The following is a 20,775-nucleotide window of genomic DNA, read 5'->3' on the forward strand; positions in this document are numbered from 1 at the left end:
GTAGGTAGGCTCGCCTGATGCCGCAATTACCGGCGAATGGCCGCATTGCGCAGTCAATAATCAACCATGGTTGTCTGTGTCATTGTCCGTTGTGCTGCTGCAGCCGCGTATGAACAAAAGTTGATTTATAATGAGAGGATGGCAGTATGTGTGCGCCCTCACCTGTCAGATCCGGCAGACCCTGACCGGGTGGGCGCGGCACCTGTAAGCATCAAGCCGGTGCCGCGACCGGCCCGCCTGATGCTGACCGGTGGGCTTTTTTTTTTTTATACACAACAAGTTTTTGGTCCATATAAAAAGTATTTTTCCAAAAAAGGTATTTGTGCAGGTGTTGGCGCCCCTGCTCTGGAGGGGCGCGTGTAGCCGCCAGAGGGGCACCGTAGCGCCGTTAATCGCTTGGAATTCTCGCTGCCGCGCGAGCGGCTAGAACGGAAGGGCGCAAGGCAGTAATTTCGCCCAGGGCGGCAACATGGGCAGAACCGCCACTGATTATACTGTCTGTAAACCATAAAAGAATAACCGCAACAAATAGAAGCTAGCAGCGCTAGCACCGGCGCCATTGTCTTGCCCCGGATGCATACCACTACGTCCGCAACAAACATAAGCTTGGCTTATTTCTCCTGTAGATATCTATAATATCTATAATATAATTATAATATACTATATTATAATTATTATCGATATCTATGGTTTCTCCGGTCTGTCTCTACCGAGCTGAGCTCTGTGCGTAATGACGTCATCGAAACCCGGCAGAGCATCCCGTCGCCATGTTTACCGTATTAAACCGTATGTAAGCACAAGAGCAACTTCTCCGCCTTCAGGAACAGTTGGAATTTTTCGATCGATAAAACCTTACGGTAGTTACGGTATTTACAATCTGACATGTGCATTTGTGTCGGCGACGACACATTCGGACTAGAGTGCCTGTAGAGAGCATAGGTAGAGAGAGAGTGGCAACAACTCCGTTCACTCCAACGGTTCCGTTTTTTCACAGCAATGGCACTCTAGTTCCGGCTTAAAGGGTTTTTAACCGACAAGATTATTCGGTTAAAGTTCAAACGGTCAACAACTGGTCAAACGGCCACCGGTTAGCATCCCTAGGGCCAGCGCAGATTTGTCCCGTGGTAACCGTGGCAACAATTTTCAAAATGGCTGCCACCTGCTGTGATTTTACCTGTAACTCAGGTTCTAGACCACCTAGGATCTTGATCCTGGTGGTTAATCCTACATTTTCAAGGATGAGGAATACAGTGGTACTATTTACAACATGCTAGCAACTTCCTAACTACATATTTCCGGCATACAGTTAATTAAATAATAGTAAAACCATCAAAATATGTATTTTGGTAGAGTACTGTACATGTTTTCTAAGATGTTGACAGATTATGCCATGAAATGCATGTGTGCTATGGCAATGGCCAAAGTGGAACTATACAGCAGTACAGAGACAGGATACCATTTAGCCTAAAGGCATTTTTAATAAAGCCAAAGAGGAATGAAAGTGTGACAACACAAAGTTACGTATGATGACACAGTCCACCACAGTAGCAAGGGCAGTGCACTGAAGTGCTGCCTCGGCACATTTGCATCTTCCACAACAGCCCTTTTGCAACCACAGCAGAGGAGGTCGCGACATGCCAGGCTTGCTTCTGGTAGTCTGGTCCATGAACTCCCATCCACCTGTCAGAATCAGAATCACTTTGTTGTCACATGACACATTTTACAGGTGTAAAAAAGTGGGTTAAATTATGCATCCATTCATTCATTCATTCATTCTGTGTCCTTCCTCTTCCACCCCCAGTCACCTGTGGAGGGGAGTTCAGGGATTGCAACCATAGCCTGTCCCCAGCAGTGACCAGCGTGGTAGGCTGCCCTCTTTGTATGTTGTGCTGCTTGTGTTGGGGGGGAGATCAACTTATCAACATCAGTCAGCTGGCTGAAGATTATTCAGAGGAACACCTTTCAGCTCTGCTGGCCTTGCACCCTTTCACTGGTGCAGACTGCACTTCAGCCTTCAAAGGCAAAGGAAAGGTGCGACCCAAAAAGATGCTGCACCAGAACTCAGCCGCCGAGTTAAAAAGGTTGATGAGGCAAGAGAGGTTAAGGTGAAAAAGATGTGTGGCTCAAGCCTGGAGCTTAAACAGGGAATGTCTGTTGACCTCTCAACCTTCCCACCTTGCAAGAGGGTCCTCTTACAGCACATGAGAAGAGTCAACTTCCAGGTGTCTGGAAGAGGGCTCATGAGCAGTATCCAGAGATCCCATCCTCTCTCAAACATGGGTTTTATATGAACACAGAGAAAGGCAAGCTAGAGCCACTATGGTTTGAGGGTGATGTCATCCCCAAAGCCCTTGTTGATGTTTTGGTAGAAGAGGAAACAGATGAGGATGACTTAGCTGATGAAATCCATACAAACATGGATGATGATGAGGAAGAGGAGGAAGATGATGATTAAAAGCCAGTAACATAGTTTTATCAGCTAATGTATCTCAACATGTATAATATCATCATCATACAAAGCCCTCCTAGACAACTTTCTACATCACTGCTCAGAGTAGCAAAACCATACTAGAATCCTCAAATAGTCCAGGTATTTCATGAACACATTGAGGATACATCCTGGTGCAGAGAAATATTATCGGTGTAGCCAGATCACATATCCCAGACAACTGCTGCCACACTAAAAGCATCAAGAGACAGCATGAATTAAACTTTAAAAATGCATCTTCTGGGACATAGTCTACGCTAATACAATACACTGATATGACCAGTGGTCAAAGTACAGTAGCAAAAATATCTAAGAACCATAGAAATGTGTTCTATTTTTTGTTTGAACTGCAACTTATTTTCGTTATTTGACTATGCAGAATGTTTATCTATAGTTAAGAAATGCTGACTAGAGTCATTTATTCCTTGTCAGGACTGAGTTCTTAATAAATCTCATATGATTACCTGGTTTTGTATGATGTTGTTTAATGTTGTACCTTGGTACCCTGTGTCCATCTGGGGGTGTAACATTATTCTCTTTTCATGTAATTCACACTTCAGATAGTATATCAAGATGTCACTGAAGTCTCAACTCTTGTTTAAGATTGGGTTTAGATGCCAGAAAATATGCTTAAGCCCATTTGAAATGGTAATACTGGAATTTCCAGCTTTCTCCGATTTGGGGTACAGTGGAGAACTTTGGTCATAGCAGCTGTAATCCTATAGATAGAAAGGTCACCTTGGACTTAAATTGAAGCTTAGAAATGTGGGAAGTTTTAATAATCATTTTAGCTAGTGAAACATAAAATGTTTGAAACTGATCACTTTTGATGGTAAGTTTTCAGACGAAGAGGCATTTTTTTTGTCTTTTGGGGTATGCTGAAGGTGATATTTGTGAAAGGCAGGACACCCATGGATCTTTTTTGTTAGTTTCCCCTATGTGTCAGGATACATCCTGTACAATTTGAGGGTTTTCTGACCATTTGTGCAGTTGCAGTACCTTAATATGTACAATTACATAATTTCGCCAGGAGCTTTTCCCAAAAGGGTTTTTTTTTTTTTTTTTTTTGTCCCTGAGACCAAACGTCACTGAGTTGGGGGTGGTCGGTATCAACTTGTGATGGCCGGTATAAGATAACAGGAAATCATAGTGGAACAAAAGAAAAACTTAGCAAAAAACATCCTGAGTGGTGGACCTAGCTCCCAGTCTATGAGAGCTATTTAGGAAGACCTTTTTGTGTGTCTTTCTTCAATTCCTGCCAGTAGCTATATCAGCTTTGTGTCATTTTGTAACATTTTTGGTTGGTGGTGTGCCGCGGGATTTTTTCAATATGAAAAATGTGCAGTGCCTCAAAAAGGTTGAAAAACACTGCCTTAAAGAACAGTGGCAGTTCTAGACCAATTTTACTGAAGGGGCCTGGCTGGGGCCAGGGGTTTTGTCAGAGGGGCACATTCAACCTGGGGCAAAAAAGACAAAGATTCATCACATCTTCATTTCACCACTGTCTTCTTATCATCTTCATCAATAAATCATCATCATATTTACACTCTAAAAGCTTATTGTTACCTTGTAACAATAAAATATTGTTCGTGGTAGTCACTTCTTGCTTCTGACTGCCTCTCGTCGGGTGGTTGGTAACTTTTCGAGCTCGCCGTTTTCACCGTAGATCAACCATTCATTGTGTATGTGATCGCGGAGCGCACCGGTCTGCGTTTATTTTTAGAAATCTAGATGATTGACATCATGAGATATGCACTACTCTTGCAAAGACAATGCAGTATAGTCATACATTTATTATAAAATTTCATGTGAAGTCACACACACAACAGATAACAGGTGAAATCATAGGAAATGAGAAAAAATACAGCCTCCGTTCATGTAACATAATTTATTAAGAAGCATTAGTTCAGCTAATCCATAAATTAAAGAATGTATTTGCCTGTTTACATGGTGCATCCGAAGCTGCTGCATTGTCCGCCTGAGAAAAACTGCGCCAGAACTGAAAACTACTTCCTAGCATGTTTCAGTCGCATAGCAATCAGCGCCACATACGTGCACGCCGTGCATGCATGCGCCCTACTCTACACGCGTGTGCACGCTGTTCTGCGCCGTCATAGATCTAGGTGCGCCGTACCCAGAGCAGAGTGCGGCCCAAACCGCGCGCTATGTGAAAGCCGCATCACAATGTATAATCTTTATTCGGAGGGGGGCGACAGCGGGGTCCAGAGGGGCACTGGCCCCTGCTGGCCCCTCCCCAGAACCGCCAGTGTTAAACAACCCTGATTTACAGGGTCCAAATTTACAGCAGAAGTAAACATATTTGCAGCCTGGCTCAAAAAACGGTTTTGGTCTCTAGAACCAATTTCCCCCAATGATAACTGAAGGGGGTGGGAGGAGGGGTGAATTTTCATGAGTCATTTGTTTAATTTATATATGTATATTTTATTTATTTATGTCTTAAAAGACTATAATTAGGGATTACTGTACTTTTTGGAAACTTAAAAACATTGATCGCAATTTTACACCTAGTTTTTCTTTTCATTACGTGTGCTGGGAAGTAATGCACTTGGTCCATTAAATCGTGCAACTGAGATAAATAAAAACGCGCCGATAAAAACATTAAGTCCTGTCAGTTTCAACTTCACACCTGTAAGAGCACACCTTTGAAAAAAATAATGCGTGTTTTTTCTGTCAGTTAAGAAGTCACTGCAAGAATGTATATTTTATTTACATCATGAAAACCCTGGATTTAAAACTACGCCAGTCATCTGCCACAGGTGCACCTGACGCACCTGACGCTCTGAAACGTGATCCTCGCGGGCTCCAGGCTGCGCCCTGCAGACATTACGATAGGAGGATCGCAGGTACGGATTCAGGTGATTGACAGGTGAGAGTGGCGACACGGACCCCTTAAAAAGGGTTCACGGAGGGAAAGGGAAAGTAGATTAGGCCATCAGCTGATGGCCACAAGTATGGATGTAAGAGGGGGCAGAGAATAATATCAGCCTAAGGTGAGTTCTGGAAAAAAACACCTTTTGGGATGAAGGGAAGACTAAGAGTAGAGCTGCGGGCAATCGGATCCGCATATCAGCCTGTTCCTGCTCGTTTATTCATCAGTTTGAAGTGTCACTTTAGGTCAATCGTCTTAGTGAATGAAAATTGTTTAAAAGGCTATGATGGATATGGAAGTTGGGGGATCATATATGTAACTATGCGACTGACAAATTGCTCCTACAGATAAAGTACATTTTGATCTGAATGCCTTCCAACACCCTGCAGGTTGTGTTGCATTTTGCCGTCTGTCTCTCTAAAATACACGTTATGGTTAGATGTTTGCCATCAGGTTGTCATGAAGCGGTCATCAGTGTTGGTACCAGTCTGCATTTCTACAGAAACTACTACAGAAAGTCTAGTTACCACATGGATCCATCCTCCTCAGGCGGCTGGAGAGCAAGAGAACCGTATTAGCTGTTTGATTGAGTTTGAGCCTTAAATGTACAGTAAGCACTCAATCCAAACGTTTATGACTGTTTTTCTTAGGATTGGGTTTGATTGGTGCTCCATGGCCTTTAGCTATTTGCTCTAACAAGGGGTCTGTACGTGTCTACCCTGAAATAGAGAAAACTATTAAAATTAGGTGTTTTAGACATGAGTTGCTTATTGAATTTATTACCATAAATGGCAAAATATTGTAAATACTGGTATCTCAAAATAGGATGTGCACACCAAGAGCTGTAAATTTGACATTTTTATTTTTTTAATTTTTTTTAAAAAATTAAATATGTTTCCCATGCCTAATGTAAGATTATTATTTTGCAGGTCAAACGCTTCTACAATAGCTTTCACTATATCTTTCAAATTGTCTGTGCAATGTCTGTGCTTCCACATCTCATCAGTACAGCTCATGTGATTTTGCCACTGATCTGTCATTACAGTATTCATTACTGCTTTATAGCCAATAAATAAATAAATAAATAAATAAAAGAGAGAGTCTGAAATGTGACTTTGATAGTGCCGGTGTTTTACAAAAATCTGCTCTGTTCCTTAAACAAAAATATGTCCAAGTGCACCTTAATACGAAACACATCTATTCTTTTTTGGTACAAATGACAAAATATGCAAAAGTCATTAATTTAAAGTAACTGTTATTGTTTCAGACACTGTCTATCTCTGTGCATTATGGCTGCTCCTTACCACGCCCTGTTAATCCCCCCTTGTTCCCAGACTGTCGTCCAGGATAGTGAATGGAGTTGTGCGGTCCCAGTATGAGGGACAGTGGAGGCCCTCTCTGCCCGGTGGAGCAGCTGCCCTGCCACAGCGTGTCCCTTTGTCACCTGCAGTCCAACAGGCACCAGCTCCACAGCCTCCACACTCTTACCCAGCAGCCGTGGGTCAACCTATCCCCGCCGGCTGTGGCCTCAACCCCGGCTGCTGCCATCCGACACAAGGTTGATGGAGCAGTGGGGGCCAAGTGCAGCAGCCCGGAGTGTGCAGTCTCCAGGCTCGGAGAGGGGGCATCAGTGGCCCGTAGTGGCTCAGGGAAGATGCTGGTGACTGGAGGAGGGGGCTACTTTGGCTTCAAGCTGGGTAGAGCGCTGGCCAGCCAGGGATTGTCAGTGATCCTGCTGGACCTGCACAAGCCAACCTGGGACACCCCGGATGGAGCAGCCTTCTATCAGGTACGGGACAATGCTGGAAATAACGTTTTTCAGAGTTTCATCAGGCGGGGGAGAACAACTACTACACTTGGGCTTCACTCTTTTGGTTTTTTTTTTGTTTGTTTGTTTGTTTTTTGTGGATTATAAGTTTGATTAAACACATTTCTTTTGATGTACATTTTGCTAATCCTTTCCGCTGGTCAGAGTTATTGTGGCTGTGGTCTGTGGTTAGTAAGCGTGCCGGCTGGAAACAGACACAGGTGAGTGATCTGCCTCTGAGCACCAGCTGCTGACTGGGTTAGAGAGGGTGGAGGCATGATTCAGGTTTCAGCTGCAGGCTTCATGGCACTCTTAGCTTAATTATACTGCCCTTTTAAGGGTTAATCTCTGACACACCATGCATACCATGTCACTTACTGTACTTGTCAAACAAGACAAGTAGAGTATTGTGATTCAGCAGTCGTTTCTGTCTCCCTTGTATTTTCTCTTAGATGGAACTAGACAACCAACTAATTAAATCATGCAGAAACATTTTAATTAAGTTGTTAAAACAAATGCCCTCATGCTGAAAGTCATTTACAATAATATTTTCTACTTTTTTCTTTCAGTGTGACATCCGGGACTATTCTTCTCTCTATAAAGTGTGTGATGGGGTTGAGTGTATATTCCACACAGCCTCCTATGGCATGTCTGGGCCAGAACAGGTGACTGCACATCCATTTCCTCCTTCATGTCTTCAGCCTTCAGCCTAGTGTGACACATCATCATTCAAAAACACATCAAGGAAGGGACTTTTCTGATGTTAAGAATTTAAATATTCTAGATGGAGCAGGACAAAAACTGTAAGAACATATGTTTGAGTTTGGATGCAATGTCACATCCAAATAGGCGTGTTGCCTGCACAGGCTGGTTGTCTCTCTGTCTCACTTGAAGTTGAGGTTCAGGTTTAGCACACAAACTGTCAAATTCTTTCAGATGCCCTCGGCTGAACTGGGCTCTTCATGTTTTCCGTTAGTGACACACGTATAAGCACACACAATGCAGGAATATAGTGGAAAACATAAACAAAAAAAAACTATAGAGGAAAAAGAATGAGTCGTTATGACATGCAACAATGTGCAGAATGGAAAGGGAGTTAAGACATAATGTTTTCCTCTCTGTCTCCCAGCTGAGGAAAGAGCAGGTGGAGTCGGTCAATGTGGGAGGGACCAACAACGTCATAAAGGGTAAGAATCTGTGGTGTTTTTGTGCATCACTCTCAAAGGCAGGAATTACACATAGTGTGATCAATCCATTTAATGATTGTTGGATATCTTTTGCACTTCTTCACCTCTTTTGTAAATACTTCAAAAGGGGGAGGTCACTCGACAGTCTGAAATGTGAAAACTGATTGCTCTATCTTCCTCAGTGTTAATACTCAGAAACAGACCCTCATGTTATGGGCTTATGTAGACTTCAGCAGGTCAACAAACAATTAATTTGCTTTGTGATAGAAAACCCAGAAATGGGATTTTTCGTTCTCCAATAAATTAAGATGTATTTTGGGACTCTCAAATTAATAGAATCCCATCTTACATCTGCACATCCCTATGTATTAATCAGGTATTGCTGATCACACCAGTATTTGATTTGACTTGGAATGACAATGTTCTGTTTTTGCTGTGCTGTGTGATCTGTGTCCTTTCAGTGTGTAAGGAGAGGGGCATCCCTAAACTGGTGTACACCAGCACCATCAATGTGGTGTTTGCTGGAAAACCAATAGAGGACGGTGATGAGGACTCAGTGCCGTGTGTTTCCCTGGATATGGTGAGCACCTACATAGTAAAGACTCTAAGCTGTCGTAATGAAGTGAGGGGGATGGCCCATGGAAGCACTCCCCTGCTGCCACACCATACACCAACACGCACACACACACACACACACACACACACACACATATGTACACCTCCCAGCACATGTACACCTCCTATATTATTTGAGATGAGGGGAGTATGCCATCTCCCTTGTTAACAAAATTACCAAAATGTGCAGGGGCAGAAGGGTTGTTTCTCTGACTGTATTAGTCCCATTAATCTATTGATCCTTTATTTGACTGAGTTAGACTGTATGAGTCATGAGATATCAGCAGCACCACTGTGCTGTGTGTTGATAAATCCATGGCGCTGTCCGTGGTGCTGAAGTAACAGACAGATTTGTAGTTGTGCCTTTTTCTCTCATCCCCACCCTTCTGTCAGTTTCATCTTGGATCTGTAATATTCTTTAAACTACATACTATAAATACTTAATGCTATACTATATTGTTACCTATATACTCTATAGAGTAGTGTCACCTTCATGATTAAAGTAGCAACATGTAGTTACAGAAGACCAAGAGGATCATAGTTACACACTGCTGCCTGTAATAATCCTATAATATTGCTTTAATATTTCTATGATCATTCAGTAGGATCTCTGCTGCTGAAAATACACCCTAGGCGAAATATTTTATAATATATATATAATATATATAGTTTTTATTCTAAATGTTTGGTGTAACCTGGAAGTGGAGCAGGTGATATAACCTGCACTGACCACACCACGCTCGGTGTTGCAGTCAGTGCAGGTTAAAGTATAGGCCTACACAAAATATGTATATAGCTTTATAGTACTACTGTTAAATCTTAATTATAATCACATTTACAATATCAAGAATTAGGATGATAATCCTGTAGTCCTAAAATAAAGTAGTGATACAGAGGCAGGTTCGGGCGGATATGGGCTTCTCTTACTGTATGTTCAGACCATATGCAAAGTAAATTTATTATGCGTTATGATTACACACAAAGTCAATGTATAGATGCAAATGATGTAAAAAGGTGACATTCACGTTATTCACTTATTTCTGTGAGTTGGCATTTTTCAACTTGAGCAAAAAATTAGTGGCCTATTTGTCCATGACGCAAAAATTCACTTGGCGTTTGGTCTGAACAGGCCATTACTCTCTCTTGAGTAGCAGACATGGGAAAAAGAAAGTGTGGCAGCAGCATGACAGAACCAAGCTTGGAGCAAACTTTTTTTGTTCTCTCTTGTTAGCAATATAATGTAATAATTATTTCAGAGTTTAGTAAATGCACCTAAAAATCAGTTCAAAGGACAAAAAAATAGTTAGGTAGGTAAGTAGCTTCCGGGGGGAAGGTGTCGGGCAACGGGAGGATGTCAGAGGCACTGTTGAGCCATCGCCCCTGTTAAATAATGATAGCTAACAGTTATTCCTCCTATTTGGTAAAATTGTTTGTTTGTAAGTTAGCCTTTGGTTTTCTAGGATTAGGAAACCAAAGGCTAACTTAAAGATGGTAAAAATGATATCAGAGTTTTAAGATACAACTGCTTGCTTTGGGAAAAGATTAGGAAAAATAGCCGGGTTTCCATCCACCTATTTCTATTCGCATTTTCAGAAATTGCGAAAAAAAAAAAAAAAAAAAAAACTTGTATGGAAATGCCAGGAATTCGAAAAATGGCCGAAAATTCGCAAAAAAAGCTTTTACGCTTGGAGGGGGTGGATTTCTCAGCGTATCGAAAATGAAATGTGACTTTTTGCTGTGGAAACGGGTTTTGCGAATAAACGATGACTGGACTGGATACCACGTCACACTTCTACGCTACAGTCTTATTATTAGTTATTATTATTATTAGTCTCTTATTCCTTATTTAGGATGGTTCGGTACGAAGTCAGCGCTGCCAAAATAGTAACCAGACTTCTCCCAAGAGCCGACAAGTTCAGCAGGAATCTGTCCATGATCAGCTGTTGAGTGTCAGCTGAGTGTTTGTTGTTGTTCAGTGGACAACAACAATGCTATCTTATGGCGTCATCTCACGGCGCACTCTCCTCTCAATAATCACAAAACAAAACTAATGGAAACAGGCATAAATTCACATTTTCTTTTGCACATTTTGACAAAATTCGGTCAAAAATTTCGATATATTTCGATGGAAACCATCCTACTGTGAATGTATACACTTTGTAGATATTAGGCTAAACATGCAAAATCACTGGTATGATCCTTTAATTGTGAGAGTGGATAAAGTACTGAAGCTGAACTGTGTGGTGTCTCTCTGCTCCAGCACATAGACCACTACTCCAGAACCAAAGCCATCGCAGAGCAGATGGTCCTCTCGGCCAACGGATGCTCAGCCAAAGGTTGGGAAACAATATGTGTTGGATATTAGGTGACAATAAGTGTGCTGTTAATTTCTCTGTGTGAGTGCTGATAAGTTCTCACTGAGGTAGGGGTTGCCATAGAAACCCAGCTGCCCATGTGTGCAATCCAATCCACTGGACCCACTGACACCAGTTTAAATTTAGAGCTGGACAGGACAATACCACTGGAGTGCAGCATTCACCTGACACCAGACTGTCTCAAGCAGTCTGGGCAGCACACACACGCACACACACACACACACACACACACACACACACACACGCACAAACACCTAGACATATACAAGCACCTCCTCCTCATTACTACCATTTTGAAATTACATTTCTTTACCGCTAATAAAGTAACCTGTTCCCTTCCCTACTGTCTTATCCTTGTAAGGAGATTCTCTTTCTCCACTTACCACCATTCACCTCTAATAGGTTCTAGGAAGTTGGTGAAGAGAACAGGTGTGAGGCCTCCTCTCCCTCCTTGGTTGTAACCCTATACCCTATCACTGACCACTACTTACGTATATATCATATATATTCAATTAAGCATAGTGCGCGCGCGCACACACACACACACACACACACACACACACACACACACACACACACAGATAGATAGACAGACAGACAGACAGACAGATAGATAGATAGATAGATAGATAGATAGATATAGGTATAGGTATAGATATCAACCGCCCAACCCCTCATTCAAATATTTACTAATTCCGCCATTTTTGGCTTAGTTTGATTTTGTTTTTAATTTTTAGGTTGTCTTTTTAATTTCACCACATACAGAGTAGAGAAAGTTATATCACTTCATCATTCAAACATGATATAGCTGCATTTTGAGTTGTGGTGTGGCTTCTCCCCTGTAAAGGCGGTGTCCTGCTGCGGACGTGCGTCCTGCGTCCTGGTGGGATCTACGGTCCAGACGAGAGGAGACACCTCCACCGAGTGATGGTGGGTGACTGTCATGGAAACACAGCACACAAAACTGACTCAGAGCTACACCACACTACAGAGCTACACTACAGTTATAACTATGTCGTCTCAAGGTAAATGTAAATTCCTGCTAGACAGCCAGTTCCTCTGCACGTTGTCGGCAGAGCGTGTGCCTTCCTAATGAGTGTAAATTATTGATAGGTGCTCCCCAGGTATCTGGTTACGATGCTCCTTCTGTCTGTCTTTCTTCTGCGCTGACCAAGGCACCCAGACGACGCCACATGCACGCTGCTGAAGGGCCGATTCAGTTCTGGGGTCACCATAGGCCAAGTGGCCCACAAGATGAACTTAGATCAGGGCTGTTGGACTCTAATTAGATAGTAGGCCGTATTCATTCAATGAGATCTCACGAGGGCCGGATTATTTTTTTTTCCTAATATCAATGTGATCTGAGTCGACTCATCGATATTTTAGGATACTTTCTTATTTATTATTTTAAATTATTTATCATCTCAGGTTAATTTGTAGCCTTCCAGTCAAAATGCAACAAATATAAATATAAAAACTATAATAACTGGATGAGCATGTTTCAATAAAAAAATAACATTTTGATTTTGAACATTTTGATTAAATATGTTTGTTTTTTCCCCTTTCCTTCCAAAACATCTTGGGAGCTGAATGAGATGTGTTCATGGGACGGATTTAGCCCCGGGCCGTATCTTTGGTTTTTCCAACTAAGATTATAGATTATGGATTGTGCTGAACCTCACTGACTGGCAGTAGTTGCTCACTCGCTGGTTTAGAGTGAATGATTTCTAATTAAGACCCACTCGCACACAAACGCACAGCCACACAAGACAGAAGACAATTTGATGGAGATCAGTTTAATGTGATAAATACACAGTTTTCTCTACAAATTAGGAAAAACTCTCTCTCCTCTCTCCAGGTGAATGTGGAGCGTCGGCTGTTCAGTTTCAGCTTTGGTGACCCCGAGGCCAGGATGAACTGGGTTCATGTGGACAACCTGGTGCTGGCCCACACCCTGGCAGCTGAGGCGCTCACATCGAAGAGGCACTGTGTCGCCGTGAGTCAGAGAAACAGCCCTCCAACCTGTTCACTGCTGATTGATCTGTTTTCAACAATAAAACCAAAGTGAATAAATGAGCCCTAACAGATTATTCCCAGACCTTTTTATTTTCACTCAGCAGCCAGTTGAGGATCAGACCATCTTGTCATGCTCCCAGAGATTTTTATAGCTGAACTGCAAAAAGATAACTCTAGATTGTGTGCATGTTTGTGTGTTAGTGAGCATATATATTACCAGATTAACAATATAAAAAGTCATAATATCCAGTTTTCCCTTTTGACTGGCTGATTGTCCTTGTCTTGCAGAGTGGGCAGGCCTATTTCATTAATGATGGCGAGTCAGTGAATCTGTTTGAGTGGTTAACACCGCTGGTGAGTTAAAATTTCAAGGGTGACGGCAGCAGGATATTCATTAATTGAAATCCGTTTAGTTACAACTAAGTGGAATGTGTTTCATGTTACATTTCCACTTGCAGTTTGAAAACCTGGGTTATAGCAGACCGCTGATGCACCTGCCGGTGTCGCTGGTCTACATGGCAGGTAGACTTTCTCTCTCTCTCCTCTTGCTCCCTGTTGCCTGTGTTTTAAAGCTTGGCTGACTTTAGCTGATTGTCATTTCATTGAATCAACAGTGTATTTGCTGTGCAGGAGCCAAAGATCACTGAGTTTTTTTTTTGTTTTGTTTTGTTTTTGTTTTTGTCTAATTCTCAGCCATCCTGATGGAATATTTACACGTGGCTCTGAGACCCATCATAGAAATCCCTCTCCTCTTCACCAGAAATGAGGTAAACAGACATTATCTTTTCTGTTTTTTTTTTAAACTCTCATGTCAAACTTTCTCTGAACTCTGGATAACTTCTTTATCTTTATTTTCTTTCTGTTCTTGTTGGTTATAAAGGAAACACTTTTCAGCAGACGTCTCTGCAGCTATCTGAGCAGTGGGACATTTTGAAAGAGATTGTGGGACATGGTTTCATAACTTGTCCATATGTGACGATGGCGATGGACGGGGGGGGGGGGGGGGGGGGGGGGGGGGGGGGGGGGGGGGGGGGGGGGGGGGGGGGGGGGGGGGGGGGCTTAGGTTACCTGTTTCCTATTCTTGTTTAAGTCTCACAGAGGCTCTCTCTCCACAGTGACAACAGACTTCATTAGGGCAACCATATTCCTATCAGCCCCCCTCACACCCTACCCAATCCCCCGGCTCTCCCCTCTCTCATCTGATAGTTCCTCTTGAGCATGAATAATGAAAAAGTCCTAACCAAAGTGAGCCTTTCATGAACTCACACATGCAGTAAACAGATGGCAAAGGCTCTTTTGTCTAACATCTCTGAAAGCCCTGAAGCTCCTTGGTTGGAGGTACCGTTCAAAACATTGACTTACCTCAGGAACTATAGCAGTGAAACAGTTTTGTCAAGACATAGTGAGAAGTTGAGCACTGTTTGATGTGATCTTGTCTGTCCTAATACACCAGGAGGGCCCTCCTGAGGCATTTTAAAGAGACGTCCCCATGGCCAATAAGGTCCTCATGAATGTGTGATGAGACAGAAACCAAACCTGTGCCCGTGGGCCCGGACCTGGCACTCACTCTGTCAGACAGAGAGATCGATGATTGTCCTGTGAATAAAACATAAACGAATGCAGGTCAGGACAGGAAGTTTAAGGTGAAGTTTACAGGAAGTGACGTCAGTGGAGTGGCTGCTACCATGGTGACAGAAATCGCCTGGCTCAAATGATCCTATCAGCTGTCGAGTTAAGGCATCATTGACATGCAGAAGAGCTTTTCTGCAACATAACAATTCTAATTTACATTGGCATGGAAACATAGAGTTTCAAATATCAAATCAAACAGAATCAAAGTCCAGATGAAGTGAAAAATGCCTTTTTGGTTCTTTTATATCACATCCCTGGTCATACTGTGCACCTATTTGACAATATATGCCAAAAAATACAAATTATTCTTATATCAGGACACAATCATGTTTTCAAAATATGGCAACTTGGCTCATGTCTGTAGGCATGAGCCAACCAATTTCAACCAATAATATCATGACAGCCACTTGTCAATCAATCTTCCTTACTTTTTGTGCCTCAAGGTAAAATTACTTTGTTAGCAAGCTAGCCACAGTGTCCTACGATGCTGTGTCTTCAGTTGTTTTCTGCCTCAACACCTTCTTTCATTTCCCAAAAATACAGTGGTTACAGGCTCTGTTATGTCCCGCCTGTCTGTCCTGTTTCACTTGGAAATATGTCACAATACATGAGTGAATACTCTTGAAATGTGGTTCAGCTGGACTTTACGCAATCGCTGCCATGTGTCACAAAATCATGTCAATGTTCAACTTCGTCTTTGTCCTAAGGGGTAAAAACATATGATATCATACAGTGAATTATATATCAGATTGCTGTATCAAACCTGAATGGAGTTTGAACTTACATGGGGTGAGTAGGCATATAGAATTACAGAGTGAACTGCTTCTTTAAATATCATCTATTTCCTTAATTTAGGAGACCTATGTTATATATTTGTGGGAGTGAATTACTGATTCATAGTGATTTGTCTTGACTGTGGAAAACATAACTATACTGTACCAAGGTAGTGAGAGAGCAGAAGGTTTGGACCCGCAATAAAACATGATTCACCTCTTTATCACCTCTTTACCACCTGCCCAGATCAGACACATTGAGTTTCTGGCCATTTATACTTAACTCAATACCACAGTTGTTTTAAATATGATGAATCGACATAGAGCGAGTCATAGACCCTTACTTATGTTTTTATTAAAGCGTTCAGAGCTCTGTCAAAGCTGTTTTGACACATGTTAGATATGTTAGATGTGATGATACAAAAATATATGACTCTTGGATGTGTGGGAAAATGAAAACATGCTCGTCTTAAAGCATTTACAGATGGCAGAAAAGCGTATCTTTTCCCTGTCTGAGTTCTTGTGTCTTGTGTTGGGACTGCCTTGCCTGTCTGAAGGCTTCCATCACTATGCTGATTTTCCATGCAGACACTTTACACCCCAGCTGTAAGAAGATACAGTGACCCGAGGCATCTATCAAGCCATGGGTATCACAATGTTAAACCAAGTTTGCCAAACTGAGGTTAATGCAAACCATTAGCCTCAGAGTGTAACCTTTACCTTGGACTTTTGGCCTGGACCTCCCTGCAGGTGCTGAACACAGCACCTTTGTCCCGGTCTGATTGTGGGGAAAGACGATGCTCACCCAGCTGGAGCCTTTGCAGGAGATTTATGTCTTGACCAAAAAAATGCTGTGAACTTGTGAACTTAAACACATTTTTTTTTTTTTTTTATCTGCAACCCCAGGTAAGGAACATAGCAGTAAACCACACCTTCAAGATTGACAAGGCCCGTCGAGATTTGGGTTTCAGTCCAAAGCACTACAGCCTGAGGGACTGTATCGAACAGTACCTCAAGTCCAGACCTCGCTGCTCCAGCTCACCTCTCCTCCGCCTGCCCCGAGCCTGTCCACTGCCCCGACACCTCGCCCTGCTGCTGCTGATGGGCTTCAGCCTGGTGCTACTGCTGCTCTGCTCCTGTCTCTGCCAGGATTAGACAGCCAGCTAGTTTCATCCAAATGGATTTACTTTTTTTTTTTTTTTAATGACAGCACAAAAAAACCCCAAGTCAAAACACAAAAACCAATCTCATTTTCTCTGGATAGGATGGACAGCTGCTGACAACAGTCTGCACTGATCAAACTGATCTGCAGTGTGGCCACTGGCCAGGTCCTCTTTGCCTTCTCAGTCATTGTAATTTGAAGTCAGACGGATCCTTTATCAGCAATATTGCAGTCCAAGACGCTTCACTTGGCACAGTTAGGAGAGTAAAAACATTGTCAGGCTCACAGCTTTGGCAGATTCTTAGATATTTCTCATATTCATGTGGCTGTAGGTCTTTGATGTAATGTTCCCCAAAGCATGAAAAATGCCCCCTAAAAAACTTTGCAAGGATGAAAATTTGACCCTCCCTGCACGTGACTCAGTGTTGTTACATTCAAAAGTTTAAATATAATATTCAATTATTGAACACTGGTTTGTATAACATCTGCACCATATTTTAAAAACATAGTTGACTTCCCTCCAATCCAGAATATGTAATTTTTCCTTGATCATTTTAATATTGGTATACATGTGCATGTGTGTAAGCCAACGTGCAAAATGATGAGACGACCATGTCCAGAAAAGTATTAAACCTCTTATGTGTGAATGTATTGAATATGTGAAGTTTGAAGTCACTACAGTTTCATTAAAATGAAGGGTAAAAATATATGGGTTCATAAAATGACGTAATATTTGTATTACAATTTTTTTGATTGTAATTAAAGCATGCTTCCAATTTCTATCATGGGAATTTGTTGTGATTTACACACCTGTAGAATTGAGCCTGTCTGAGTCATTTTGTAAACTTTTAGAAATAAAAGAGCTAACGTTGACTGCCAAATGACTATTTTATATCTAGTGAATGAGAACTAATTTATATGTTCAGCATTTTAATTGTCCTTTCTCTCTTCTAATGAACTGTTTACATGGGGGAAATAATGAGCTTATTTAGGCATGTGGAGGTTTACAATAATCCAAGTCATGGTTATCCACATGGAGTCAAATCAAAGTAAACAGGACTTGTTAGTAGATTCTTGAAGATGTTTCACCTCAAACCCAAGAAGCCTCTTCAGTTCTGAACGACAGGTGGGGAGTCACAGCTATTTAGCCTGTGTGAGGATGTTGATACCATTGGCTTGTCAGCACTCCTCCCAGGTGTGACAACTGTCTTGGGTGTCAGTGGAGTCACATGACTCCAGAAGTGAACGATGGTTGTTAGGGTCACCTGACCACAGCAGTGAATGCTAGTTGTTAAGGTTACAAGGGGTCAAGTTGAATGGTTCACCTTTCTGGGGAGGGATGACAGGACAGTGTGGTAAGTCGGAGACAGATGGTGTCTGAGACCTCCTGCTCTGTTGAGAGATGGTTTCTCTCTCTTAACACAGATGTCTTCCTTCACTGCTCTTTCAAACCATCTGTCCTCCCTATCCAAAATATGAGTATTATGGTCCTCAAAGGAGTGCCCCTTTTCTTTCAGGTGCACGTAGCCTGCTGAGTCTTAACTTAAGGTGTTGGTCCTCCTGTGTTGACCGATGCATTTGTTTAATAGCTCTTCTGTTTCACTGATATATGGGTCTGTACATTCCTCACTGCACTGGGCTGCATTACACTTGACTGATCCTCTTGTGTTTCGATGTGTGTTTTTTGGGGGGTGGACCAGTTCCTGTCTTAGTGTGTCACTGGATTTGAAAAACATCAGGATGTGGTGATTGTTGAAAATCCTCAGATACTCCAGACAGGTAGGTGATGGCAACGTTGCTGCGTTTATTCTTCATTTCTCCATCACCTGATCTCTGCTGGTGTTCTTCATGGATCTTGTGGCTGTTTTTACAAAGTTCTGGTATCCACAAGCTTTAAGTGCTTCCTTCAGATGTTTGTGCTCCTTTACTTGGGCCTGGGAACTGGCTGACACCTTATCAGTGGTGTCGGTGGTGTAGGGTCCTGATAACTCGTTGTATGTGATCCAACAGGCGGTGAGAGTCAGAGTTAGCAGTGATCTGTGTGTGCTGGTTTTCTGAATACTTCAGTCTGAAGGCTCCTGTCTTCTTCAGTGTGTATGGCACAGCCCAAAAAGGTCAAGCTGTTGTTTCTGACATCCTCTCCTGTGAACTTGATGTTACTGTCCTCTGAGTTACTGTGTTCTGTGAAGGCTTACATTTCCTGGGTTTTGATTTTTACCCATGTGTCATCCAAAAATCTAAACCAGTGGCTCAGCGATGCTCCTCTGAAGGAGTTCAGAGCTCTGCTTCTTCCCACACAGAGGTCTGTTTGTGTTTAGCATTGCATTTAAGTTAAGATCTCCATGATTGTTAATCCTAGGTTCACACAGTAATGAAAGACAAACATTGTTTTGTCAGTAAATTTTATGGCTGTTTTCATTACAACATTATTGCTTAAAGAAACTTTCCTTTGTTTAAGCGTTCAATGACATCAGCGAAGCTACCAGAAGCTACGATGTCAGAGGGGGAAGCTGCTGATGATTTTTATACATATTTCATTTATGTTTTGTGAATGGCGGAGAAAAGAGTATGGGATGATGCGTTCCAGTGCAGTGGGAAATTTGGCTTCCGGTTAATAATGATGATGTGTGTTTATTAATTGCTGAGTTTGAAATATTTAAGGTGCCAAACCCTGTAGTGAGGACGGTGAGGAGCTAATGCAGCATAATAATGGGAGGTGTGTCAGTGTAAATCCAGTTGTCTTGGGGAAGCCAAAGAGTGAAGGTGAGGCATAGCTGAAGCCAGGGCTTGTGCCATTATTTCAACTTTGTGCCATTATGAGTTAATTTATCCTCAGTTACTTGTGTTAATAGTTTTTTATGTTAATAGGTTGCACATGTAAATAAATGTCCACCTATGAGACTTTCAGCAAAGCCTCTTGAGTCTGCCTCCTACTTCACAATAGACCCTCTGGCAACAACTATGTTACAGAGTCACTGAGCAGCATGGTGACTCCAGCATGGTGGTCCATAGAGTTTAGGGCCAGTTTAATCCTTTGGCTATGACATCTTTGGTTGTGTAAGCTCCCAGTCTGACAGGTTCATCACCCATCTGCCATGCATCTTCATCAATGTGGTGTCATCTTGCTTCTGCCTCCCAGTGAATTTTTCTGTTCTTCTTGTGTTGTCGGCTCACGATTTGAAATTTCTGTATTTGTCAATCCTTTTCATTTGACATGCTGGGATAATTGTTTTTCCTCAACAAACTCAGACAAGACCGTCCTGAGCAGATGTAATTTCATTTTTTGGAGTAAACAGTCAGCCGTCTTCTTCCTCAAAGCTTCGATGGTGAAATTGAGCTGTCTCACTCTCTCATTCAGTACTTGGTTCTGTGCTCTCTCCAGGATCTCTTTCAGCCCTGTGGCCGCTCGCAGTGGAACCTAGGTGTGGGCTATTTGTGTGAACAGACTGGTGTGAAAGCATCGACTGATGGTGTCCAAGCACAATATGCTCATTTGTCCAAATAGCAGAAAAAGGTGTTATTAGGTTATTAGGCTTGATCCTGAACATCAAAGAAATGCATGGATGCTTGCATTTGCATGTTTAAATCCCACAAACATGAAAATTCGTAATCCTTGGGAATAAGAGCGCCTGGGACACAATGATGGTGTGGGCATCATTTCACAATTTAGCCCTCCAAGTAAACAGGCCTCATTTCAGTGTGAAATATCAGACATTGTTTGTGTTCTTTCTGTTTGCTGACAGTGTCACTGTTCACTGCAGCACCAGAGGGTACAGCACAGATTCAGTGAAAGGAAATTATTAGGATTTTTTTTTTAAGTCAGCATGATG

At 42.2% G+C, this 20,775-nt stretch overlaps 1 protein-coding gene across 1 annotated transcript; it reads left to right on the forward strand.

The window, feature by feature from the left end:
• Window positions 1-6,732: 6,732 nt before the first annotated feature.
• sdr42e2 (short chain dehydrogenase/reductase family 42E, member 2) lies at window positions 6,733-16,938 on the forward strand. The gene is made up of 11 exons (XM_030057211.1): window positions 6,733-7,167; window positions 7,755-7,850; window positions 8,315-8,372; window positions 8,834-8,952; window positions 11,248-11,323; window positions 12,210-12,292; window positions 13,221-13,358; window positions 13,667-13,732; window positions 13,837-13,900; window positions 14,072-14,145; window positions 16,690-16,938. Exons 1-11 carry the CDS (start codon window positions 6,733-6,735, stop codon window positions 16,936-16,938), a joined length of 1,458 nt encoding a protein of 485 aa, XP_029913071.1.
• Window positions 16,939-20,775: the final 3,837 nt, after the last annotated feature.

Source organism: Myripristis murdjan, chromosome 8 (genome assembly GCF_902150065.1).
Source record: "Myripristis murdjan chromosome 8, fMyrMur1.1, whole genome shotgun sequence".
Lineage (NCBI taxonomy): Eukaryota > Metazoa > Chordata > Actinopteri > Holocentriformes > Holocentridae > Myripristis > Myripristis murdjan.